The sequence below is a fragment of the Monodon monoceros genome, unplaced genomic scaffold (genome assembly GCF_005190385.1).
Source record: "Monodon monoceros isolate NGI ecotype Baffin Bay Population unplaced genomic scaffold, NGI_Narwhal_1 Super_Scaffold_21, whole genome shotgun sequence".
Taxonomy (NCBI): domain Eukaryota; kingdom Metazoa; phylum Chordata; class Mammalia; order Artiodactyla; family Monodontidae; genus Monodon; species Monodon monoceros.
Window position 1 is genome coordinate 70,314,415 of NW_021703778.1, and position 26,958 is coordinate 70,341,372.

The window sequence follows — 26,958 nt, forward strand, 5'->3', positions numbered from 1 at the left end:
CATGTTATAAACTCCAGAATACATTGTTACTGTTTTTGCTTTAGACAGTTGTCTTTTAAAGGCATTTTAAATGTAAGAAAATATTTATATTTACTCACATTTTTTCAGTGCTCTTTATTCTCTTGTGTCGATCCAGATTTCTGTCTGGTATCATTTTCCTTCTGTCTGCAGGACTCCCATCTTTTACATTTCTTATAGTGCATGAGTGTCCTGGCAATGAATACTTGCAGCTTTTGCATGTCTTGAAAAGTGTATATTTGACTTTAAATTTTGGAAGACATTTTTGCCAGATACAGAATTCTAGGTTAATTGTCCATTTCTTTCAGTAGTTTAAAGATTTTGTTTCACTGTTTTCTGCATTGCATTCATTCTTACTGTCATTTAAAATCTTTATTCCTCTGTACATTAGAACTGACGTCTTTTCTGACTGCTTTTCTCTTTTTTAAAAATCTTTATTGGAGTATAATTGCTTTACAATGGTGTGTTAGTTTCTGCTTTATAACATAGTGAATGAGCTATACATATACATATATCCCCATATCTCCTTCCTCTTGCATCTGCCTCCCCCGCCATCCCACCCCTCTAGGCGGTCACAAAGCACCGAGCTGATCTCCCTGTGCTTTGCAGCTGCTTCCCACTAGCTAGCTATTTTACATTTGGTAGTGTGTATATGTCTGCTTTTAAGATTTTTTTATCACTAGTCTTATGCAATTTGATTATGGTGAGCTTTTATGTAATTCTCCTCGTGATTCCTGTACTTAGGATTTGTTGAGATAGAAATTTGTGGATTTTTAGTTTTCATTAAATTTGGAGAAATTTTAGCCATTATTTCTTCAAGTATCCCCCCCCCACACACATTGGGGAACTTAAATTGCATTTATATTAGGTCACTTGAAGTTGTCCCACAGCAAAATGATACTCTGTTGTTTGTTTATTCTAGGCTTTTTTTTCTCTCTAATGTTTCACTTTTGAATAGTTTCTGTTGTCAGATGTTCAGGTTTTTGTCCTTTCATCTGCATTTTCTATTCTGTTATTAATTTTGTTCTGTATATTTTTCATTTCAGACGTTGTACTGTTCATCCCTGGAAGTTTACATGGGTCTTTTTTACATCTTCCATGTCTCTACTTAACATGCTCCATATTTCTTCTACCTTCTTGCATATGTGGAATATAGTTATGATAACTGAATTAATGGTCTTGCCTATTAATTCTATGATAAGTGTCATTTGGGGGTCAGTTTTGTCTGATTGCTTTTTCTCCCCATTTGGGGTTGTATTTTTTAATACCTTATAATTTTTTACTGGATGCCAGTCGTATGGCATAGGCTCATTCCTGTAAATATTCTTGAGCTTTATTCTGAGGTGCTGCTTAGTGAATCTGAAACAGTTTTATCCTTTCAGGACTTGCTTTTAATCTTTATGAGATGGGACCATCCCAGTGGTTAGTCCAGAACTAATTTTCCCCAGTCAGCTGAAGCAGTCATCTTCTGAATACTTTACCCCAATGCCTTGGCAAATACAGGTTTTCCATCCTGGCTGGTGGGAACACAAACTCTGCCTAGTGTGAGGTTTGGAGATTGTTTGTCCTGGTTCTTTCTGGGGGTTCTTTCCCTGGCCTCAGGTAGTTTCCTGACATCCACGTGCTAGTTGTTACTCAGCTGAAGACTTCAGGGGCCCTCTGCAGCCCTCTGGAGCTGTCTCCTTTTGCTCTTCTGCCAGTGAACTCTAGCTGCCTTGGCCTCCTCGGACTCCCAGTTCTCTCAGCTTAGGGAGGTGGCTGAGCTCCCCCTGGGTTCCATGCAGGGGCGGGGCCTGGAAACTCTTGTCTAGTTAGTAAGCTGAACAGTCATAGGACTCATCTTATTCCATGTCTTAGGGATCACTGTCCTATTTTAGCTGATATCTAATGTCTAGAAGCCTGTTGATTTTTCTGGGTTTCTTTTTTGTTGTTGTTGCTATTTAATTTTTAGTATCTCTTCCTTTCTTGTCACCATGCAAATCCAGATGCTTGTTTTTGTCTCTTGTCAGACATGTTGACCAGCTTTTAAATTATTCTCTCAAAAATACAGGCTCCCATTTATTGATCATTTGTACTGTGCTAAGCACTCTACACACGTTTTCCTCATTTAATGCTCACAGTGGCCTTTTGCAGTTGCTACCATTATGGATCCTCATTTTACAGACGCAGAAGCTGAGGCACAGAATATTTAAGTAGCTTAGTCCCACAGCTAATATGCAATGGAACCAGGCTTTGAACTCAGGGCAGTCTTGCCTCAAGTCCATGCTCTGTACTATATTTCTGCTCACTACCCTTGGATTTGGCTTCTTAAAACATAGTTCTAGTCACATCTCTTCCCTTCTCAAAAGTCTTCAAAGGCTCTACATTACTTCCCAAGTAAAAGCTGTGTGGAATGGAACTCAAGATCTTCCACAGTAGGTCAGCAGCCTACTTTTGAAGCATTATGTGTCTGAATCCTGTGCTGCTTTTAGGTTGAACTCATTGCCTTATCTGAACCCAAGTAGTGTCTCACTTCAACACTTTTACTCATGTATTTCTTTGTAATTAGAATGCCTTCACCCATGTCTCCACTTATCAAAATACTTAACACCCTTCAAGGGTCAGCTCCAAAGCTTGCTCTTCCACTGAACTTACTTGAATACATCCTGTCACATCTGGTATATCTATCACTCATTCACCTTCTCCCTTGAACCTCCCTAGAATTCTCTGTATGTCTCTTACGGGTGTTATCACATAGTGCCTTGTATTTTGCTATTAGTATACATGTACATTTCCCCTATTACACTGAAATCTCTTTGTAAGTGGGGAACAGATCTTATTTAGCTTCTTGTCTGACTCATTGATTCATGTAGAACCTTGCATACAGGGCCTAGTACAGAGCACTGAACATCTTGTAATGATTAGATGTTCAACACATAATTAGTTGAATGACTAACTGAATAAATAAATTTTATTCTGTCATTTGTTCTTTAATTAATTCATTCATCTTTTGAAGTAACATCCTGAAAGTAGGTTCAGCTCACATACAGAATATCCCATAGTGTTCTTTGTATGGACCATTGCTCTCACCCAGAGTATTTCTTAGCTTTTTTTTATATTAAAGGGTGAAATGAAAGGTTAAGAGTTAGAAGTGCATTTGGTCCTTTCCTGACCCTCTCCTGACTTTTGTGTGACTTCAAGCATGTCACTTGAACCTCTCAGTGACCTCAGCTGTGAAACGGGGCTGCCTGGTGTCACAAAGGGATTGCGAAGAGCAGCAAATCACAGTCCTTGTCTAAACAGAATCACCTGCAGGGCTCTGATGCCTGCATAGAATGATGAGGGAAATTTAATTTTCCAAGTCAAATGGTCATTTGGACCCATAGTTTGAATGTCTGTGGGAGCAATTAGATGAGAGTCCTTGAAAATCTGTTACTTTTCTCTTCCTACTGAAAATATTTCTAATTTTTGTACTTGTAAATGTTCTTATTTTCTAGACTTTTTTGTCTAAAGAATACTGCAGTGTCTAAGCGTATTAGTGTTTACCTCTTTAGACTTCAAAGGCGGGAAAATATTTCAGATATTATAAAAAGTTGAATTTTGGGAAGAATAGAAGTATCTTGAATTTTTATTTTATATCACTGAGTTTAGAAAAAAATTTGCCTCAAAATGATACTAATGCTAGTTCAAAGATAACTATTCGATGACTGTATATGAATATGTGTTTCTAACTAGCTTTTGGTGGGCGGCGGGGGAGGAATGTAGTTAAGCAAGACGATTGCAAACAAGTAGAGCAGAAAACAAATAAAAATACTGTTAGCCATCTTGCAAACAGAACCTTTTTATACCGTTAATGTAGTCTATAAAATCTTTGAAAGAGTAGAGCTTAATAGATTCCCCAGTACTGTAAATATTCTAATTGGGAAAAATCCATCTTCCAGGAAATTTAGCCTTGTATGTAGCATGTGCTGATTATCATTCTTTGACTGCTTTGGGTTTCTGCTGCTTTTAAACTAGCATTTAAATGGACCATTTGATTAATCATTTGTATACTGACTGTAATCCTCCCAAATTTCCTTTCTGAGTTGTACATACTGTAAAAGACAATTATGTCGCCACAGATTAAATAAGCGAATTAAAACAGAATAGCGGCTTAATTTGACCTGTGATTTTGCTCTCCTTCCCTTTAGTGGAGCATGTGCCACTCCAGCAAATAAATGAAGTCATCCATGACAGCTTGTGATGAATTGCCGTATTTATACTGTATATTTTAATAGCCTCACACTAATTTAAATTGAGCACAGAGTAAATTATAATTCAGTCACTTGACTGCTTATATTTAACTTGACAACTCATCCTTATTTGTCCTGGAGGTGTAGTGGAGAGCAGCGGAAATGCACTCAGGTATTTCAGCTTCTCACTTAACCCTTTCTCCAGGAAATGCTTCATGTTCAAATTCTTTCCAGTTTGAAAAATTTAGCTCTTCCTAAGGAGAAAAAAAAACAATCATGAAGACTTAAGGAGTTCATGCTTTCCTTGTTCTTCAGAAAAAAATATTAGTATTCGCCATGCTTTTTTCCCAATTTTTCCATTTTAGGGTAGATTTTACTTGCCCTCTCAAGTTCCCAGAAATTACATTTTCATTTTTTTACCATTATGGAATCTCCACTATTCTGGACTATAGCAAATTCCAAGAATGATCAAGACCTATTAGGGTGCAGTGGATTGGTCCCACAAATACGGTGTTACTTGCTACATGTTAGGCCAGTGTGGCAATTTTATTTATTTTGGTGTTTATGTCTTTGGTTTTAAATTCAGTTATAGAAATCAGGCAATTCATTTCCTTCCTGTCTAGAAATAGCTTCTTATTTGTAGGATTATGTTTGTAAGGAGTACTTTAATTAAGTCCCACATCACTTAATGGGCACCACTTGAGTAAGACCCTGGGCTGGGTGCTGGATATGGGGGGAGGGGACCAGAGAAAAATGCACAAGACAGTCGTTGCCGTTGCCGTTCAGGGGCTTACAACCACTCTGTACTCTCTAGGCTTCTGTTTTTAGGAGATGAGGTATTAATGCTAAAGGCAGCTTGTGATAAGGAAAAAGATAAAGGATCTGATGGAGGACTTTGGGGCTGGCTTTGTGGAGGTGGTGGTGGCATTCAAGCTGTATCTAAAGGATAGGAAAGGTTTTATGGCCAGTGACTATGGAATGGAGCAAGGAAGCACACCTCAAGTGGAGGGAACAGCTTGGGGAAAGCACAGGATATGTGTGTGGACCGGTAGAAATCATCTGGTTTTACACGTAGATTGGGTTTGTGGTAAGGAATAGTGGGAGAAGGAGCTAGAATAACAAGTTGGAGGTAGACTGTGGAAGAATTCCTTGACTATCATGCTAGAATTTTAACTTTATTTGAGGCCATAGGAGCCCAGTTAAGGTTCTCTGTGAAGAGAATATGTTCATAGCTGGTAGTTTTGGGTTAATAACAAGGTTTTGGTTAGCCTTGTGGCATCATGTTGTTTCTTGATTGGGGGCCTGGAGGTGCAGTATATCTTAGTAGTCATACTAAACACTGAATAAACGACATTTTTGAAACATTAAATAAGGGATTCTCAACCTTACTATGGGTTACAAATTATCTGGGAAATTTTTTAAAAATGCAGAGATGTGGGCCCAACCCTAGAGATTCTGATTCCCTTATTCTGGAGTAAGCCCTGTGCATCAGGATTTGTTAGAAGTGTCCTTATATATTTATATAAACACCTAGATATAAAGGTAATTATAATGTGAGGCCAAGGTTGAGAACCACTGCTTTAAGGTAAATAATACCTTACTCCTTTTAGCAGAGTTTTTCAGGTTGAAAGAGTCCCTGTACTTGACATAGTAGGATGAATAGCTCTAATATTTTATGGCATAGAATTCAAACAACACTAGATGAATTAATTTTGTTGCTAAATTTTATACAGGAACAAAAATGTAAGTGAATATTGTGGCAAATGACTATTGATTGGGAGAAATGTTTAAATGCTTCTTGGCAGTTTTGCATCACACTTACAGTCTAGTTTTAGTGAGAGCTTTTATAAATAACCCTAAAGCAAACTCTTGATAGAAACTGCTATGCCTTTTTGTACTCATTTTACCCTCCCCGCAATGGATGTCAGGACTATAAAATCTGTGTTTTAGAGATTATCCTTTTATTTCCTTGCTCTAACAGCAGATTGCAATTCAAAATTTATGTTTTTTCCTCCAGTATTGATTATATATATGTGTGTGTGTCTGTGTGTGTATACACACACACAGACACACACACACACACACATTCTGCCATTGTAATACAAAATGTGGTTCAGTGTTGGATGGTGTTTAATTAGACTATCATTGGTAATCCTGAATGTTAAGTTTTTATCTAGAAATGTCTAGAGTCAGAAACTCTGCCACAAATCTTAGAAATTATCTTCCAGTTATTTTATTATCATCACTGTCTGTTTTAAGTAAAAAACAATTTCCCTTGAATTGGCTTCACAGGAAATGCTAAGTAAAATTTCAATGGTTGATGGTCTTCTTTCTTAAAAAAATAAGTGTTTGAAATAAAGTAGAATTTGTTCTAGGTAAGTTTATGAATATACTATTGTACGTTTCTATGTTATGAATTTGACTCAGTGGTTGATATTTTAAGGAGAACCATAAAGCCTCAGGGCATACTGGAAAGTGCATGGTCCTTGGAATCAGGGAGGGGCCCTGACATTGCTGGGCCTCATGACTCCTCAGAACCTTGGTTTCTTCCTCTAAAAGAAGGGAATTAGGGACTTCCCTGGTGGCTCAGTGGTTAAGATTCCACCTGCCAATGCAGGGGATATGGTTTCGAGCCCTGGTCCGGGAAGATCCCACATGCCGCAGAGGAGCTAAGTCCATGTGCCACAACTACTGAGCCCACGTGTTGCAACTGCTGAAGCCTGCTTGCCTAGAGCCCGTACTCCGTAACAAGAGAAACCACCGCAATGAGAAGCGCATGCACTGCAATGAAGAGTAGCCCCCGCTCACCACAACTAGAGAGAGCCCACACACAGCAACGAAGACCCAACGCAGCCAAAATTAATTAATTTATTTATTTTTTAAAAAGAAGGGAATTAGGTGAAATCATTTCTGAGGTTCCTTCAAGCTCCAACATTTTATAACAGTTTTGGCAAAGAAAGATTACCCACCTGGAAGAATATAAAAACCTGACATATTTTTAAAACTTCTTATTTCTCTCATAACTAAAAATCTACTTTAAATGTTATTTTTACTCATTATTCTCTCTGCTTTTGCCCAGTGTCTGAATTACAAGACAATTATTTTTTTAGTGGTTTCAAGGTCATTACGATCTTCCTCTTCTCAAAATAACCAATGTGACCAAAATAGGATGTATAAATTAAGGGTGTTATAACTTAACTGACTTTTAAAGCTGTTAATACTGACCTTTGAGACCTGGCTTTTTCTTTGATCCCATCAATCACTTGTATACCACCTCCCCCAATACAAAGTGTTAGACAGATGTGGACACAGTTTGTATTACTGGAGGTTGTGGTGGGGAGGAGAGAGGTGGAATGAATAGAGGAAACACCATATTTTTTGTTTTTATATTTCATAATGAATATGACTATATTTAATTTAAAGGTGAATAAATGTGTAAATGTTGGTTCCTTTATATATTTAGGTCATACTACTAGATATTACACTGGAACTTCAGAAGCAAATTATGTCTGAATTGGAAATTCTTTATAAGGTAATTTTTTTCTTGGTCATTTTTCCTTATAAAGTATGCCTGTGGTATTGGCTTGCAGGCTATTAACTACTTTTGTCTTATTTTTGTTACAGTGTGATTCATCATATATCATAGGGTTTTATGGTGCATTTTTTGTGGAAAACAGAATTTCAATATGTACAGAATTCATGGATGGTGAGTCTTCCCTTTTATAATACTTTAAAAGTGATTTTGGGAGTAGAGTGCTTTAAAACCTGGTTTTGATATAGGTATCAAGTAGAATTAAAAATAATGAAAATATACTAATAATTACCTCCTTTATGCTCTAAAACATCTTAGTGTTAAGGGTTCCTGTTGTTAAATATTTATAGCCGAGCCATAATTTCAAGAATGTAAGTTCATTTACTTTTACTGAAAATTTAAATAGATTAAATACTAGTCTAATCGGTGGTTTGATACTTGATTCTTCCATACAATCTGTCTTCACTTGCAAAACAGTTGCTCTGTTCTTTTAATGTTTCAATAGCCAAAACAGATTTTCTTTTAAAGAAATCTGTTAATGCAATGTCCTGTGTCTTTTAGAAAGAAATCGGATCTTAATTGCAAGATAAGAAATTGTTTTCCAACACAGCTCTGTTTAACCAAGATTTGTTTAGTTTTCTTTGGACTCTAGCCCTTTCCTTCCTTCCTTTATTTTTTATTCATTTCTATTTTGATAAATCTTTTTTGTTCTGAATATTTTGGCAAAATGCAAATTTCCTGGCACCCTATCAGTAAAATGATGTCATCATTGTTATTGTTTACCTATTTGAAATCAAAGCAGTCTTTAAATTTCACATATTCAATTTTTTAATGTCTAGCTCATTAAAACTCAACATTTGGGAGTTCCCTAGTGGTTCAGTGGTTAGGACTCAGTGCTTTCATTGCCGTGGCCCGGGTTCAATCCCTGGTTGGGGAACTAAGATCCTGCAAGCCGAGCGGTACGGCCAAAAAAAAAAAAACCCTCAACATTTAAAAAATATACTTAGTTCATTTGGGGGATTCTCAGTATATTAATAATACAATTAGTTCATTCCCCACAAGACTTTGTTTTTTTTTTTGGCTGTGCGTGGGCTGTCTCTAGTTGCGGTGAGCAGGGGCTACTCTTCATTGCGGTGCGTGGGCTTCTCATTGCAGTGGCTTCTCTTGTTGCGGAGCACGGGCTCTAGGCTCGTGGGCTTCAGTAGTTGTGGCACACGGGCTTAGTTGCTCCGCAGAATGTGGGATCTTCCCGGACCAGGGCTCGAACCCGTGTCCTCTGCATTGGCAGGTGGATTCTTAACCACTGCACCACCAGGGAAGCCCCCCACAAGACTTTTTAATGAGCCATCATTGACACCTTGTTACTATAATAACGTGTTCTAAATTAGTTATAGTAGATGTCAAGAATTAAAAGTCTTACAAACATATGGGAAGTATGACAATTAGTATTCGACGAGGCTGACTAGAAAAAATGGGTTCATAGAGCCAGTACATGTCATTACTTTATGACTTTTCATCATCCTTTTTTGAATCCTCAATTTTTGTTATATTAAAAAATGTATTTATTAAGATGGTATGTTCAAATACCATAAAATTCGTCCTTCTAATGTGTACAGTTCAGTGGTTTTTAGTATATTCACAAGGTTGTGTAACCATCACCACTCATTCCAAAACATTTTTATCACCCTGGAAATGAATTCCCTACCCATTAGTAGTCACTCCCTATACCCTGTTCCCTCTAGTCCCTGGCAACCATTAATCTACTTTCTGTCTCTATGGATTTCCCTATTTTGGACATTTCAGATTAAGTGGAATCATACAGTATGTGGCCTTTGTGTTTGGCTTCTTTCACTTAGCATAATGTTCTCGAGGTTCACGCAGGTTGTAAAATTTATCAGTACTTCATTACTTTTCATGACTGCATAATAGTCCATCGTATAGATCACCACATTTTCTTTACTCATTCATCACTGATGGGCATTTGCGATGTTTCCATTTTTTGGCTGTTGTGAATGATGCTGCTATGTACTTTTGTGTACAAGTTTTTTGTGGACATATGTTTTCACTTCTCTTGAGTATGTCAGTAGGAGTAGAATTGCTGGGTCATATGGTAGCTCTATGTTTAACACTGCCAAACTGTTCCATTCCATTTTACACCAGTTTGCATTCAGTTTGCTAAACTTGCTCCTTAAACTCTAATAGGTTTTTATAGATTCCTTAGGGTTTTCCATATAGAAGATCATGTCATTTGAAAATAGAGGTAGTGTTACATCTTCTTTTCCATTTTGGATGTCTTTTTTTCTGTTTCTTGCTAAACTACCCTGGCTAAAACTTTCAGGACAGTGGTTTTTTGGGGTTTTTTTAATTTTTGAAAAAACTATTTATTTTTTGGCTGCATTGGGTCTTAGTTGCAGCACCCAGGATCCTTCGTCCCAGCACGTGGGCTCTTTGTTGCAGTGCACAGGCTTCTCTCTAGTTGTGGCACGCAGGGTCATTAGTTGCAGTGCAAGGGCTCTCTAGTCGTGGCACGCAGGCTTAATTGCCCCACAGCATGTGAGATCTTAGTTCCCTGACCAGGGATTGCACCGGTGTCCCCTGCATTGCAAGATGGATTCTTAACCACTGGACCACCAGGGAAGTCCCTCAGTACAGTGTTGAATAGAAGTAGTGAGAGCAGACATCCTTCTTTTGCTCCTTAGAAGGGAAGCTTTCAGTCTTTCACCATTAAGTATGATGTTAACTGTGGGGTTTTGGTAGATGTCATTTATCAAGTTTGTTGAGTATTTTTATCATAAATTGGCATTAGATTTTGTCAAGTGCTTTCTTTGTCTATTAAAATGATCATGTGTTTTTTGGTCCTTTATTCCATAGTTACAGTGTATTACATTAATAGATTTTTGCATATTGAATCAGTCCTGTATAATCCTTTTTTATGTTGCTGGATTCAATTTGTTAGTATTTTGTTGAGGATTTTTACATCCATATTCTTAAGTGATATTGGTTTGTAGTTTTCTTTTCTTGTAATGTCATTGTGTGAGTTTGATATCAGGATAATTCTGTCCTCAAAGAATGAGTTGGACAGTGTTCCCTCCTCTTCTGTTTTTTGGAAGAGTTTGTGAAAGATTGATGTTAATTCTTCTTAAAACGTTTGGTATAATTCACCGGTGAAGCCATCTGGTCCTGGGGTTTTCTTTGTGAGTAGTTTTTGTGGTCAGGTGGCATTTGTTGTCTCTCATTAGGAGAAGTCCAAGCACTGCTGCCCACTGCATCTTGGTATTGGAGTTGCCAAGAAAAACAGAATACAATCAAGCACTGGATTGAACAATGCTTTACTCACATAAAAAAAAAAAAAGAGACAGAGCAAGATCAGCTTTAGTAGTGGGTGTCAGTTCCCAATGGCCAACAGCAGGTCCCTCCTGGCAGTCTGTGCAGGGCAGTTGGCCTGCACATACCCATCTGTGTTACAGCAAAAGTACCCCCCACTCTGCCCTACTCCCCTGGAGTCAGAAATCCTGAAAGCTGGAGGTATGCCTAAGGTCCATTGATGCACATGCTTAATCAGGACAAAGGAGTACACACTGAGCCTAAAACAGGGAAAGATATTCCAAAACAAGGAGATAAACCCAGCACAGGTTATGTGGCCTCTTTATCTCTTGGTAAGCAAGTGTTCCAGCCCCAAGGCCTATTCTTATGTGGCCAAGTAGGATTAGCAAGACTGTGTGCTTAAGACTGTCTTTCCCAAAAGTTTTTCAAAAACTGTGGTATAATACATATATAATTTACCATATTAGCCATTTTTAAGTGTGTAGTTCAGCAGCATTAGTTCATTCACATTACCATGCAACCACCACCGTCCATCTCCAGAACTCTTTTCAGCTTGCAAAACTGAAACCCCGTACCCATTAAGCCATAACTCTCCTTTGCCTCCTACTCTCAGCCCCTGGTAGCGAATATTCTACTTTCTGTCTGTATGAGTTGGGCTACTCTGGATACCTCAGCTAAGTGAACTTGCACAGTATTTGTCTTTTTTGGGACTGGCTTGTTTCACTTTTCATAATGTCCTCAAGATTTACCAATGTTGTAGCATATGTCAGAATTTACTATCTGTTTAAGACTGAATAATATTGTGAGTAGTTTTTTAAATTACCAACCAATATCTTTATTAGTTATAGTTATAAGTTTATTCAGAATTTCTATTTCTTCTTGAGTCAGTTTTGGTACTTTGTGGCTTTCTAGAAGTTTGTTCATTTCATCTAGATTATCTAATTTGTTGGTAAACAATTATTCCTAGTATTCCTTTGTAATCATTTTTATTTCAGTAAAGTCAGTGTTAATGTTCTCTCTTTCATTCCAGATTTTATTAATTTGAGTCTTATCCCTTTTTCTCTTGGTCAGGGTAGCTAAAAGTTGATCAGTTTCTTTGTCTTTTTCAAAAACCAACTCTTGATTTCTTTGATGTTTCTCTGTTGTTTTTCTATTGTGTTAGATCTCTGGTCTAATACTTATTAATATCTACTAGCTCTGTTTTTAGTTTGCTCCTCTTTTTCTGTATTTTTAAGCTGTGAAGTTAGGATATTGAGATCTTTCTTATTTAATGTAGGCGTTTGCAGCTGTACATGTCCCTCTAAGCACCTCTTTAGCTGCACCCTAGAAGTTTTAATATGTTGTTTTTTTCATTTTCATTTATCTCAAAGTGTTTTCTAATTCCCCACAAAGATAATCCCTGTGATTTCTCTTTTGACCCATTTTTATTTAGGAATGTGTCATTTTCCACATTGAATTTGTCCTTCTGTTGCTGATTTCTAATATTCCTTAGAGGTCAGAGAACAGGCTTTGTATGATTTCAGTCCTTTTAAATTTATTGAGATTTGTTTTATGCCCTAAAATATTGTCTGTCCTGGAGAATGTTCCATGTGCACCTGAGAAAAATGTATTCTGCTATTGCTGGGTGGAGTGTTCTTGAGATGTCTGTCAGGAGTAGGTGGTTTATGGTGTTAAGTATTTTATTTCCTTGTTAATCTTTAGTGCAAATTGTTCTATCTACTGTTGAAAGTAGGTATTGAAATGGGGTATTTTTTGGTTGTCTGTTTCTCCCTTCAGTTTTGTCAGTTTATGCATCACATATTTTGGCATTCTATTGTTAGGTGCATGTATGTTTGTAATTGTTATATCTTCTTGATGAATTGACTGTTTTATCATTATAAAATGTGTTTCTTTGTCTCTAGTCACAGCATTTGCCTAAGAGTCTATTTTGTCTAACTTAGTATAGCCATTCCGGTTCCCTATTGATTACTGTTTGCTTGTTATGTCTTTTTCCGTTGTTTATTTTCAGCCTATTTGGGTCTTTGAATCTAAAGTGCATCACCTATGGGCAGCATAGAGTTGGATAATTTTTTTATCCAGTCCGTCAATCTTTCATTCAGTTAGAGTGTTTAATTCATTTACATTTAATGTAATTAATGACAAGCTAGAATTTATATCTGCCATTTTACTATTTGTTTTCTTTAAGTCTTCTTTTATGTTCTTCTGTTCGTTCATTACTGCTTTCTTTTATATTAAATAGATATTTTCTAATGTACTGTTTAAATTATCTTGTGGTTTCTTTTACTATATTTTTAAGGTGTATGTTTGGTTTCCCTAGAGATTACAGTTATCATCTTAACTTATTCAGATTAATATCAACAACTTATTTCAGATTAATATCAACTTCCTTTCAGTAGCGTACAAAAACTTTGCTCCAAACTTTATTTTATATCTGTGTGTGTGTGTGTGTGTATATATATATACACACACAGAGAGAGAGAGAGAGAGAGAGAGAGAGAGAGAGAGAGAGGGATTTGTATATATGTGTGTATGTATATGTGTATGTTTGGGAGGGTGTGTAATTTGCCTCTTTATTGATAGCCTGTATTTGGGAAGACATCATCCTCATACTTTAGTTCCTTACAGACGGTTTCCTTTAGTTATATGGATGTATATTAACATAGCTGATTAAAGATTTTTTTCCAGTAAGTCCAACATCTGAGCTTTTATAGGGACAGTTTCTGTTGATTGCTTTTGTTCCTGTGTATGGGTCATACCTTTTTGTTTCTTTACATGTCTCATTTTTTATTGTTGAAAACTGGACATTTTAAATTATGTAATGTGTTAACTCTAGAAATCAGATTCTCCCTAATCCCCAGGGTTTGTTTTTGTTGGATATGTTTGTTTAGTGACTTTTCTAAACTATTCTGTAGTGTTTCTGTCTCCAGTGTGTAGCCACTGAAGCCTCTTTCAGTTAGCTTACTGGTCAGCTAATGATTAGGCAGAGATTTCCTTAAATGCCTGGGGCTAATAAGTCTCCCAGTCTTTGCTGAAGGGTTCTGTGTTGGGGCACACCTTCAGTACTCTCCCACTCTCAGAGAGGGGTAAGTCTAGTACTCTCCCACCAGTTGATAACTGTGCCTTAGTCTTTGCTTCCTGCTTGTGCTGAGCCTCATGTTCAGCCCAAGGTGACTGCTGAAAGCCTCCTCCAGGCCCTCCTGAGCATGCACATGGCCTTGTGCATGCATATATCCTAGATTCCCAAGAATATGTTGCAGCTTTTCAAAGCCTCTATTTTTTCTTTTTCCAATAAATCTATTTATTTATTTATCTTTGGCTGTGTTGGGTCTTCGTTACCGCGCACTGGCTTTCTCTAGTTGTGGTGAGCGGGGTCTACTCTTTGTTGCAGTGCACAGCTTCTCCTTGCGGTAGCTTCTGTTGAAGCACGGGCTCTAGGCGTGTGGGCTTCAGGAGTTGTGGCACTCAGGCTCAGTAGTTGTGGCTTGCGGTTCTAGAGAGCAGGCTCAGTAGCCGTGGCGCATAGGCTTAGTTGCTCCACGGCATGTGGGATCTTCCCAGACCAGGGCTCGAACCCGTGTCCCCTGCATTGGCAGGCAGACTCTTAACCACTGCGCCACCAGGGAAGTCCCTCAAAGCCTCTATTGACATCTCATTCCCCAGCTTTTCCTTTTAAGACTTTTGGTTAGCCTATTGTTTACCTAAACTGTTATCTGCCACCTCAATAAGTTACAGAGTTAATTGATTGCTTCTAATTGTTTTCAATAAATGCCCCTAAGGAAAAGGTTTTTTGTATAAGGTGTAAGTAAAGACAGCATTGCAAGTGGGGTCTTCCAGGGAACCCCCAAACAGGTCAGAAGTGAAACTTTTATGACAATGTGGATATGAAGGAGCACCAAATCAGTTCTGCCTGTGCAGTGGCTATCAGGCTGCTGGAGTTTACTGTGATGGCAGGCTGCTGGTTTTCAAGGCTGCACTGAAGCTGGAGATCAGGCAGTGGGAATAGGGCAAGTTAAAATGCCACAAAGCTTGCTGTTCTTACCAAGATTCAAGCGTTGTCCTGAATAAACAATTTTGGGGTTGCTGCAATCCTTTGGCTAATTTCAAGAGTTGTGAACAAGTTGATTCTGACAATTTTTGTGTGTTTTTTCATTGCTTTTGTGGAGAAAAGAATTTTCAGAGGACCTTACCCTGCTGTTTTTAGTGATATCACCTTTTAGTTACATTTTAATACTTTAAGTCCTTATCTTAAAATATTCACTTTATAACCTATATTTAACTTCTCTTTTTGAGACTCCTCACTCTCTTGACTTGAGCTGCCTGAAGCCCTTCTCCTACTGCTGTTGGCAGCTTCCCTTTACTCCACCCTAACTGGTCCCTGAACACTAAAATTTCCTACTTCTTAAGTTTTGTTCTCCCATTCCCATCTTCTCTGCTATTTCCCACATCAGCTCCTGTAAAACTTTATTACCCTCCCCCAGATTTTACCTACCTCTTTCTCATTTAGAGACAACATAGGCTATCAGGTATGAGCTCTCATAATTCCTTGCTTTTCCACCTATAGCTTAGCAACAGCTGCACACACCTGATCCACCTCTCACATGAAAAGCTGTTTAAGGTCAGTCCCTTTACGTGTGCATCCCCTTGGTGGAGTTTCTCCATTAACCACCCTCTCTCTTTTGGACCTTCATTCTCTCTGTAATAAACAAAATATTCCTCAAAAATACATGGACCAAAAACTATGTGCCATCCTCTATCATTCCTTCTTTCCCCTTCCTATCTCAATTAAACTTCTCGACAACTTTGTCTCAACCCTAGTTCTGTTCTGTTAGTGTAAATTCCCATTATTTATTTTAATCTTATATTAGTTGTTTATTTCCAAGTAGTAATTGAGCACTTTCTTTCAGACACTGTTCTAAACTTGGGGGACAACAGTGAATAAGACTTAATCCCTGTTGGTATGGGGCTTAAATTCTAGAAGGGGAGACAAGAAACATACAGTACACTCTCAGAGAGGGATAAGTCTAGTTAGAACCTAAAGCAGGGTAGATGATGACTAATAAGGAGAGGAGGTGCTATATTGCAGGGGTCCCCAACCTCTGGGCCATTGACCAGTGCTGGCCTGCAGCGTGTCAGGAGCCGGGCCTCACAGCAGGAGGTGAGCGGCAGGCGAGCAAGCAAAGCTTCATCTGCCGCTCCCCATTGCTCACATTACTGCCTGAACCATCCCCACACCCCACTGTCCGTGGAAAAATTGTCTTCCACAAAACCGGTCCCTGGTGCCAAAAAGTTTGGGGACTGCTGCTATACAGGACGGTCAGGGATGGCTTCTTGTATTTTTTTTTAACTAAAAAAATTTTATTTATTTTTTATACAGCAGGTGCTTATTAGTTACCTATTTTATACATATTAGTGTATATATGTCATTTCCAATCTCCCAGTTCATCCCACCACCGCCACCCTCACCCCCCCACCGCCACTTTCCCCCCTTGGTGTCCATATCTTTGTTCTCTTCATCTGTGTATTTCTGCCTTGCAGACTGGTTCATCTGTACCATTTTTCTAGATTCCACATATGCGTGTTAATATACGATATTTGTTTTTCTCTTTCTGACTTACTTCACTCTGTATGACAGTCTCTGGGTCCAAAGGATGGCTTCTTTACGGGAGTGGCATTTTAGCAGAGACTTTAATGTCAGTGAGCCAGCTCAGGGAAGGTCATGGGGAAGATCTTCAAGGCAGAGGATCAAGTATAGATGCTCTAAGGTGGGAAGCAAGCTTGGTGTAATAAGGCCCCACAAGAAGGCCGTGGTGACTTGAGAGTGGTGATGAGAGGACCTGGGGCCAGACAGGAGGCCAGAGAAATAGGCAGAAGCTAGATTGTGTAGGCCTTGTAGGTCATGGTGAGGAATTTATGTTTCAGTCTGAATTTGTTAGGATGTATTGGAAGGTTTCAAGTAGGGGAGTGATTTGATAGGCCTTCTCATTAAGTCAAAATTAAATTCACTCAGAAATACCCAAATATAGCATCTCAGAATCTGTGTACATGTATTTGGATTACCATCATGGGAATAAGTTGTTTCCCCCAAAACCCATGTTGCAAAGAAAGAAACGGCTCTTTATTTTTTTCAACTGGAAGAGACTAAGAGAGTTTCTGAAATTTTTGCTTGTGGCTCCAGATTTCAATTTTGTTAGTATTAATAATAATCATGATCATTTTAAGGAAAATGTTGGGATGAATATGAAACTAATGTTACTTGTTCATTTACTACATATCTGTTTATCCCACATGCAAGGCACTACTTTATGTTGTAGCCCTGTATTAGGATAAACACAGACCTTACCCCATGAGTTTTTTTTTTTTTTTTTTTGCGGTACGTGGGCCTCTCACTGTTGTGGCCTCTCCCGTTGTGGAGCACAGGCTCCGGACGCGCAGGCTCAGCGGCCATGGCTCACGGGCCCAGCCGCTCCGGGGCATGTGGGATCTTCCCGGACCGGGGCACGAACCCGTGTCCCCTGCATCGGCAGGCGGACTCTCAACCACTGTGCCACCAGGCAAGCCCCCCCATGAGTTCTTTTGGCTTAATTTCATGAAGATGATAGCCCCAGTTCATCAACAGAAATGTGTAGTTGTTTGACAGTTGACATGGATTTTTTGCTACTCTGTTAGCACTCTTCCTCCCGGTTCCCGTGGTGGATAGTGGCATGCAAGGAAATGACTGGCTAGGGATGATCTGAGGCCAGGGAACCTGAGGAAGTGACAGGTCACAGAGAGTAAACCAGTGACCTTGGAATCATGAGGAGAAGGTTCAAAGCAACCATTCAACAGATAAACGAGTATCTATATGCCTTGAATACCAATGCCTCAGCACAGATTAAACTGTCTCTCTGAGTACGTGTCATATAGTAATATCACATTGCAGTGAGACTAGAAAGCTCACATGTGATTCTCAAGCTATGTGATGTTATGGAGAAACCTTTTAGATCTTTGCAGTTCAAAGGTTCAGATCTTTTCTGAGTTCTGGCATCAACTGACTCATGGCTGTGACTAGAACACCCACCTCTCTGGACTCAGTTTCCCTCCTCTGTCAAATAAAGTCATTGGGCTGATCTTTAAGGTCCCTCCAGCACTAATGTTTGATGATTTGATGAGTCTAAAGATTGCCTAGGCCTATAGGATAGAAATGATAGTAAAACTCAGTAAAAATTCAACTGAAAACCCTCTGCCGTTTTTACCCTGGTAAGAGTTATTTTAACTGCATGAGAACTCATCCGGCTTAGTAAGAACTATTGATTCTAAGTGGATCTGCCACAATTTTTTTTTGCCTCTGACAGTATCTCTCTCTAATGATTATGTCAAGGACAGGATGAATCTGTGATGACACAAAGCCAGCTACGTAAAGATTTACCCATATGGATAGCTAAGGAGAGTGGGATATAACTGAGATTAAGTAGATATTTAGAAAAATCAGTGAATTACCTCAAAATGGGATTCTTTTTTGTCTTGTTCCACTAAAAATGGAGGTAATGTAATCTTTGGTTTTTTGATTTAGCTTGTTGACTACTATCCATTTAGCTAATTAAGCCCTGATTTATATCCTATGTAAAAATAAATCTTCTCTTAGCACCTCTTAGTAGTGTATGTGAATAGATTTGCACCTCCTGGTTTTGAGCCACTCAAGCTGTTCACTTCATAAGGGACTGGCCCACTAAACTCCATTAATGAGGATTCCAAATACCAACATGTAAAGCTTGATCTTCTTGAGACTGTTCATTCTTGCAACTGCCAATTCATCTGAAAGATCGATGAGAACATGAAATGTTTTTTCTACCGTGTTTTCACTTTTCTTGCATCTATAATAAAAATGCCATTTTAGTAAATAAAGATGGCTCACCTCATTGCAGAAGTGTCTTTTTTTCATTCTCTTCCTGGTAGCACCCAGAACCAAAGCATAAGGTTTACTAACACTGTGGTTTTCCAGCTTCTTGTCAGAATCTGGAAACTACAAGCCAAAGTTAATGAAAGAAGTGATCATTTTCCTGCTTTAAACAAGATAAATACAAAGCCAGTATCTTTATATATATGGAATATATATTGATATAATATTTTTTACAGGGAAAAATAATTTTTTCTCTGTTCAACTTTAGGAAAACTTGACATAAAAATATTTATATTTGCAAAATAGACTTAACTGCATTTGAAAAGGATAATATGCTCCATGTTAACATCTTACGAGGCATACTTATAAAGCATCCAGTGGTAAAATTGTTAAGTATGAATTTTTAGCCTCTGATAGAAACAAAAATTGTTTCTCAAATATATTGGATAATTCCTGTATGGAACTGAAAGACTGTACACCTCACCTTGACTCAAAGAAAGGTTATTACATGTGATTAAAATAGTTCTCATATAATCATATCATTAATATGAGTAAAGTAGTGGTTCTTTGCATCTCTTCCTGAAATTCTTATACTACTTGTATAAGATTAAAAATTTAACAAGCATACTCAAATTTATACTTCCAAATGAATACTGGTTCCTTTGAAATAGTTTCCTGGGAAAGTTATGCCATTATTTTAATGATGTTATTATTGCTGCAGATGGTTTGCAGTCCCTTCTTTTGAAACTGTTTTCAGAGCAACTTAACCTAGCTGGTAAAATTCATGGCGATTTAAATTTATTTATTCATCTGACAGATATTTATTGAATATGTACTCTCTGTTAGTTGTGCTGATTTCTAGGTTGATGAAAAATTAAAAGCAAACAACATGACCCCTGCCTTTATCATGTTCACAATCTAGTGATTTTGTTGTTTGGAAACCACCAAAAGCTGAATTTGGTAAAGGTGAAGGATGTTAGTGAATACCATTTTAGTGAAAAAATGTTACGACATAAAGAGTTCTTTTTAACCTCATAAAGTAGTTTTCAAAATTGTATCAAAGAGAATTTCCAAAAAAGAAAAAAACCATTTTGTTCTAAGATAGTATCTTTGGAATATGTTGATTGCTTGTCATGGTACCTAATTTGAAGGGTAACATTCATTTAGATAGATGTTAACATAACTATTTTTCTTTATTAGTTTTTATGTGTATTTTGAATTTTATACATACCAGCTTTTGTTTGGTTAATATGAAAATTCTAAGATAGGGTCCTGGTTTACCTTTGAGAAAACTGTTAACACAAGCTAGATGCCTAGATATGATTGTCCTATTGACCTTTAGTTTTGCGTATGTATTTAAGTTTACATAAAGTACAGATTCTTAGCCTGTCCTTCACTACTTTCCTTCAGTTTTTACATGTGTACGATTATACACTTGAGAATAAAATGAAAGTAATCCTACAATGGATCCACAGAGGATGGGCCCAGTGCACTTTTTTAGTAGTTTCATTTGTTGTAACACAACATGTTTGTTTCTACAGGGGGATCTTTGGATGTATATAGAAAAATTCCAGAGCATGTCCTTGGAAGAATTGCAGTGGCGGTGAGTATATGGCTTCAACTCTATGAAATTTGGGTGATTTAATCTCTATAGTCAAACATTATTCTCTTTATATCCTCAGGATTTTTTTTTTTTCTTTTTCTTCAATCCATGCTGACTGCCAGGGCCTTCTTAACTCTCTTACCATTTTTGTCCTTTCTTCTTTTCATAGACTAACCTACAATAATGACATAGACACATGACAGTTTTCAGGCTTATGGATATTCTTTTTTTTGGCCACGCCGTGTGGCTTGCAGGATCTTAGTTCCCTGACCAGGGATCGAACCTGGGCCCTGTCAGTGAAAGGGCCAGGTCCTAACCACTGGACTGCCAGGGAATTTCCTGCATATTCTGACCTGTTCTAGTTTCATGTATTTGCAGGGACCTTACTACTCTTGTTAACCAGTAAAATTTCCATGTTCTTTGGAAAGAAAGCTGTTTTAAGGACATTTTGTAGTTATAGGCATATGATTAGAAAATACTTTTAAAGCCTAAATTATTAAAATAAAACCATCTATAAGAAAATAGTACTTTAGTCTTAAAGATTTTTGCAGACTTTTTATGTACTTGGTTTTTAATTTTTTCACCACGTATATCTGGAATTTATACCTTTGTGATTTCCTCTTTTCTATATTCACTAATTTAAACCGATGAACTATATCAACTAAATTAACATTACTATATAAACTCCAGATTTCAAATTTGGAATAACATAGGCTAAACAGTGTCTAAGAGAAGTCGTGGGTGGTGTAATAGTAAACAGTTGCTAAACTAAAGGCGCTCTGATAACTTAAGCAGTTTAGTGCAGAACAAAGTGATTATACCATGTACCATTTAATTAAATGGCTGATTTTCACATTCATTATACATCAAACTGACAACACAGATCCTTTAATCCAACATGGACACTTATTTAGTCTTAGTTCATTGTAATTCACAGCTTTCCTTTTTTCTTTCTAATTATTAGTGAGAACTGTCCAGGGTGATGAGAACTTTCTTTCCTGATGCTATTGCTGCTAAGTAGCTTCTAATCTACATGTTTAGATAGATGAGTATGAAATTTGACTACTTAAAGCACTATTTTAGATGAAAATAAAAATGTTTCATTTCCTCTTTTAATCTCAGGGGGGAATGAATGCTTTGTGGCTTTTGGCATTTCTTAGCTCTAAAGTTTAAAAGCATGTATATTAAAGGGCAAAAAAAAAAGGAGGAATACCAATTGAAAAAGCAAAAAGTATATGAGTTCTGTACTCAATTATCTATCAAACTTGGCTAAAATAGGAATCTGCCTTCTTCAGTAGAGAAGCTTGTTCTTCCTGGATTTCATAAATCTTGCCTCCCTCTTGTGTAGGGCAGCCACACAAGGCCATCGGTCTTTTCATTTCTAATGGAGTGGGAAGCCTGTGAAGTGAATGGAGTCAGCAAAAAAAAAAAAATCCAGCTTCAATGCAGGGCTTACCTAATTGAAAATATGACAGTGATTTTAGTGAAAGGCATTTGAAATAAGTGCTAGCCAAAGCATTATTTGTATTTAACCCTTACATTTTAAAACATCAGGCTGTTTTTTTTTTTTCTAAAATGTGTCCAATTTCACCAGCTTTTATGGCTTATCAGGTCATAGTAATGAAAATTGCCTGTGGCCAGAGTAAAAAAAAAAAAAATGCTTTTGATAATTTTACTCTTCATCTGCCACTTTTTATAAACTCTGCTAGGGCCTAAGCTTGTATAATACTTCCAAAGTGTTTTTTTAATGAAATTTTAGTAGACTACAAAGTTGGTTAATCCTTTGTTGCAGCTAACAAACACCAGTGGAAGGGTTCTACCAATCAAAATAAGACTAGCAAAGTGATGGTTTGTAGGACATGATTTGTAAAGTAAATGTTCTCACAGCCTGATTGGGTTCCCAGTATCCTTGACCATCACTCCTCTAGTGTTCTGAAGACAGCATCAACATCATTCCCTTGAGTTCCCTCAGGGAGGCCAAGGAAGCACATGGGTTCTTTTGCCAAGTCAGAAGGAACAGAATCAGGAGAGAGGAGGGAAATAGGTGTATATTGAGTACTTCTTTATGAAAATCATTGATAAATGTTTTATGTACAAATATTATGTCATTTACCCTTCACAGTAACTCTATAGATGATTGTGCATATTTTATACAAGTGCAAGATGAGGTGTAGAAAATGTAAACAGCTTGCCTAGAGATATCATGGAGCTAGTCAGTAATAATTAGAACCCAGGGCAGTTTGACTCCAGGCCCCATGCTCTTTCAATCTGGTTTCCTAAGAAAATGAGAAAAAAGAAGAGGAAGAAATGAAAGGGAGAATGAGGTTTAAAAGTAAAAAAGAGAAATATGAATGAGAGAATACTAGAATAACACATACAACTGCTTCAGATTCTTTTCATGTCTTAGAACCACATCTAGGCATCTCTTCCTCCCCCAAGTAACTTTATTTTCCAGGTTCTAATAGTCTGGCATGCTATACAGGTCCACAGACCCAACATTCATTACAGGATAGACCCCTGTCAGCCTTTATGATATGTTGTTCAAATTTTCTCTTGATGGATGTATGGCAAGAGAATATTTTCCCAGAAAAAGAAATCCATATAAACTGGTTGATTTCAGCCTTACAGCTTGCTCGGTGATTTTTATCACTTTCCACTGGAATCTGGTCTCCTATAAAGAGGAATGCCTTTCTCCCTTTCCCTGCCATCTAACACATTTTATTTTTCCTCTCATTTCTGAAGCAGTGACACTGTGTACTGTATTTTGAGTGCTAATGTTGATTGAAGTTGTCCCTGAAAGGCTGTGCACTTGACATGTCAAGGAGTGAGTGACTGACAGCAGATATAAGTACTTTTAGTGTCAAGGCTTTGTCAAGTCGTTGTGAAACCTAGTTTACTGAATACCAATAATACCCTCTAGATTTTCAGTGGACAGATTTGTAGCTCCCCATGCATTTATTCTTCTTCTAAAGGAAATGTAGTCTATTTTGATAAAGTTGGAAGAATAATATTTTCTTTTTGAATGTCCAACAAAACATAAATTTAGCAAGTATCATAAAATCAGTATTTGTTTTACTTTTTCTCTGCCTGATAATCTGAATATGGTGGAATGCCTTCCCCTGTGTGTTTTCTGATTAGTCATTTTCTGTGGGACTAATTTTCAGTGGTGAGTTATCTTTAATGGGAAAGCTTTAAAATATGCAGCTAAGCTTATAAGTTGAGAACTTTAACCCTATTTCCAGAGCTCAGAGGGTGATTACTTCCAGCTAAATAAGATGACATTGTCCTACTACTCAAAGAAAAAATTGTTTTTATTATTGATGTTATTTTTATATGCATTTAAGGGAATATTTTTCTCTTCTTTATTCCTTCTGTGTTAGTTATTCCTATTTTCCTATTTTCTTCTTTTACTATCTTACTGTTCAGAGTACATGTGTTTTATTGCAATGCCACTTAGTCTGAATCCTGGAAGAAGTCATTTGCTATAGATATGTATTCTGTTCTCTTAAAATAGAAAAATATATCACAGAATTGATTATAATGCGTTAGCAAATTTTTCAGGAGTACATTCCACTCAGAACAATTAAAATATGTTAACTTCTCAGCATTAGTTGATATAGATTTTATCTTCTTCTAGACCTTTAGTATTTGGAAATCGGGTTTTTCCCTTGGCATTTCTATTTTTAATATTGCCCTTGGTCTTTTTTGATCAACTAAAATCCTTGCATATTTAGCTCCAACCCTCTTTTCATCTTTCTCAAGGTATGTAAATTACTCGGTTACTTCTCATAATGGTAGTTTTTCTTTTTCTTATATTCCTGACTCACCTAAAAATTTCTATAATGATGGGTACTTTAAAATTCTTACAGTAAATTTTTTTTTTTTTTTTCCTGCGGTATGCGGGCCTCTCACTGTTGTGGCCTCTCCCGTTGTGGAGCACAGGCTCCGGACGCGCAGGCTCAGCAGCCATGGCTCACGGGCCCAGCCGCTCCGCGGCATGTGGGATCTTCCCGGACCGGGGCACGAACCCGTGTCCCCTGCATCGGCAAGTGGACTCTCAACCACTGTGCCACCAGGGAAGCCCCAGTAAATTTTTAATAATAGTGGTGTGTTCATTGTATCTGATACCTAATTATGAATAGTCAACCTTGAAATTGGTAAGTTCACACTCGTGTGCATACAGGGTCAGTGTGTATGAATAAAAACATATGCATCTCCTTTTACAGCTATTTCTATATAAAGATTTTTAAAGCTTTTAATGATTAATTTTCCCACACAGAAGGTAGCACTTATAACCCATGTACTTAGGGTCTTGGAAACATCTTCTCTTCAGTACCTTATTCGACTAATTACTCTTAACTCAGTCTGTTAAATTAAAAAAATCTAAAATCTAACTCAGATGTTTGTATTTTCTCATTTTATTTCTTTTACTTGCCCTTTCAATATTGTCTACATGATTCCACACATACTTGCATCAGTCAGACTGGCTTGTGAGGATCATCATCTTGATATACTTTGTTGTTTCCTACCCTAAAATCATTTAAAATATTTGGGGGGAAACTTTTTATTTTGAAATTATTTTAAACTTCCAGAAAACTGGTGAGAGTAATACTAAGAATTCCCAAAGATGCTTCACCCAGATTTCCCAGTTGTTAACAATTAACCATATTTGATTAAATATATATGTACAGATTTTTTTCCTGAAACATTTGAGAATTAGTTGCAAATATCATGACCCTTTACTCCTAATTACTCCAGGTGTGTATTTCCTAAGAACAAGGACATTCTCTTAAATCATCACTGTATATGGATCAAAATTAGAAAATTAGCATTGATACATCATTATTATCTAATCAACAGTCCTTATTCAGATTTTGCCAGTTGTCCAATAATACCCTTTACAGACCAAAAGAAAAAAATTTTCTAGTCCAGCATCCAGTCTTGGATTATACGTTGCATTTAGTTGTCATGTCTGTTTAGTCTCTGTTAATCTAGAACAGTGTCTCAGTGTTTGTCTTCCTTGATATTTTTGAAGAATGCACTGCCCCAACACTCTGATCATATATTTTTACCTTGGCTTGAATGCTTTTTTCACTTTTCTTCACATCAATTGAATCTGTTACTCAGGGCTTGGCACTTTGGTAAAGCCTTCCTGACTACTGTCGGGGAAGCAGCCTTTAGTCTACCCATTGCCCTCATTAGTTAAGCTTTTAAAAAAATGTCTCTCCTTGGTCATAAGTGTCATGACTTAAAAAATTTTTCTTTTCATGTACAGAAGTATAGAAAATAAGTGAAAAGTTTTGTCCCTTTTCCGTGTCCCTCTCCTTTCTGCCCACACCACCACTGAGAACTTCGTCAATGGACTTCCAGGTCATATTATGTGCACACATATCCATTTCTTTCATTCATCGTACCTTATCTTCAAAACACTGTGAGCTCATTAAAGGAAGGAACCTGTAGCTTATACATTCGGTGTCCCCACAGCGCCTGACACAGAAATGGGAGGTGTTCAATAAATGCGTGTTGGTTAACAGACTTTGGAAGGAAGAAATTACGGCTGATATGATTATGTGTTTAAATGTGGAAAGTTCATTATAAAAACCATCATTGTCCTGTTTTCTCTTTCTCAATTTAGGTCGTTAAAGGCCTTACTTATTTGTGGAGTTTAAAGATTTTACATAGAGGTATGTACTGGCTTACAAGCTCTGACTTAATTTGGGGTAAGGTGGGGAGCTCTCCCTATACCTTGATTTTTAAAGTGAATAAATGATCTAATATTTAAGCCAGGTGATATATTTGGTAGTCAGTAAGATGGCTGCTTTATAAATGTTACTTAAAAATTTTTTTCTTCCTTAACTACTCTGATTTAGATTATAAACTTGGTATTGTATTTTTGTGAATAATGTTTACCAAACATGTAAAACGGTGTTTTTCATAGTATTTGGAAATGACAGGATCTTATTTTTCTTAACTCTAGTTAATTGCAAAACCTTCACTTTCTATATAATTGTATCCCTTCCTTTTATTAACATTTCAAATATCCTCATGCATTGTTGCTTAAGAGATTGCTTTACATACCTTGAAAGTGAAACTTTAAATAAGGGATTGGTAAGTGCATCAGCAATTAGTCTCCTAGTCTATTAACAGAACACATGAGAAGAATAATCAGATAACTGTTGAATGTTGCAAAAGGAACCTCCCTTTGCATTTTTTAATATTCCCCAAATGTCTGAATTCATTTGGAAGTTGGCCTAATGTTACTAACTACTGTTTAAATTTACACCTCTGCTCAGCCTAGCTTTATGCACATTTGGAGAATGCAACAACATACACAGATGTGATGAAAGGAAAGTTTTGTGTGTTTTTTTTTAAGGTATAAGGTATGAGAGAGAGA

The 26,958-nt window shown here is 37.2% G+C and overlaps 1 protein-coding gene across 5 annotated transcripts in view; it reads left to right on the forward strand.

Moving 5' to 3' along the window:
- Window positions 1-26,958, forward strand: part of MAP2K5 (mitogen-activated protein kinase kinase 5) — a 278,521-nt gene that overhangs the window by 85,701 nt on the left and 165,862 nt on the right. For all 5 annotated transcript variants that reach the window (XM_029238396.1, XM_029238395.1, XM_029238397.1 and 2 more), the window contains 4 exons: window positions 7,693-7,761; window positions 7,854-7,935; window positions 20,503-20,564; window positions 26,200-26,248. In XM_029238396.1, coding sequence (XP_029094229.1) covers window positions 7,693-7,761; window positions 7,854-7,935; window positions 20,503-20,564; window positions 26,200-26,248 — 262 coding nt within the window. The remainder of the gene's footprint in view (window positions 1-7,692; window positions 7,762-7,853; window positions 7,936-20,502; window positions 20,565-26,199; window positions 26,249-26,958) is intronic.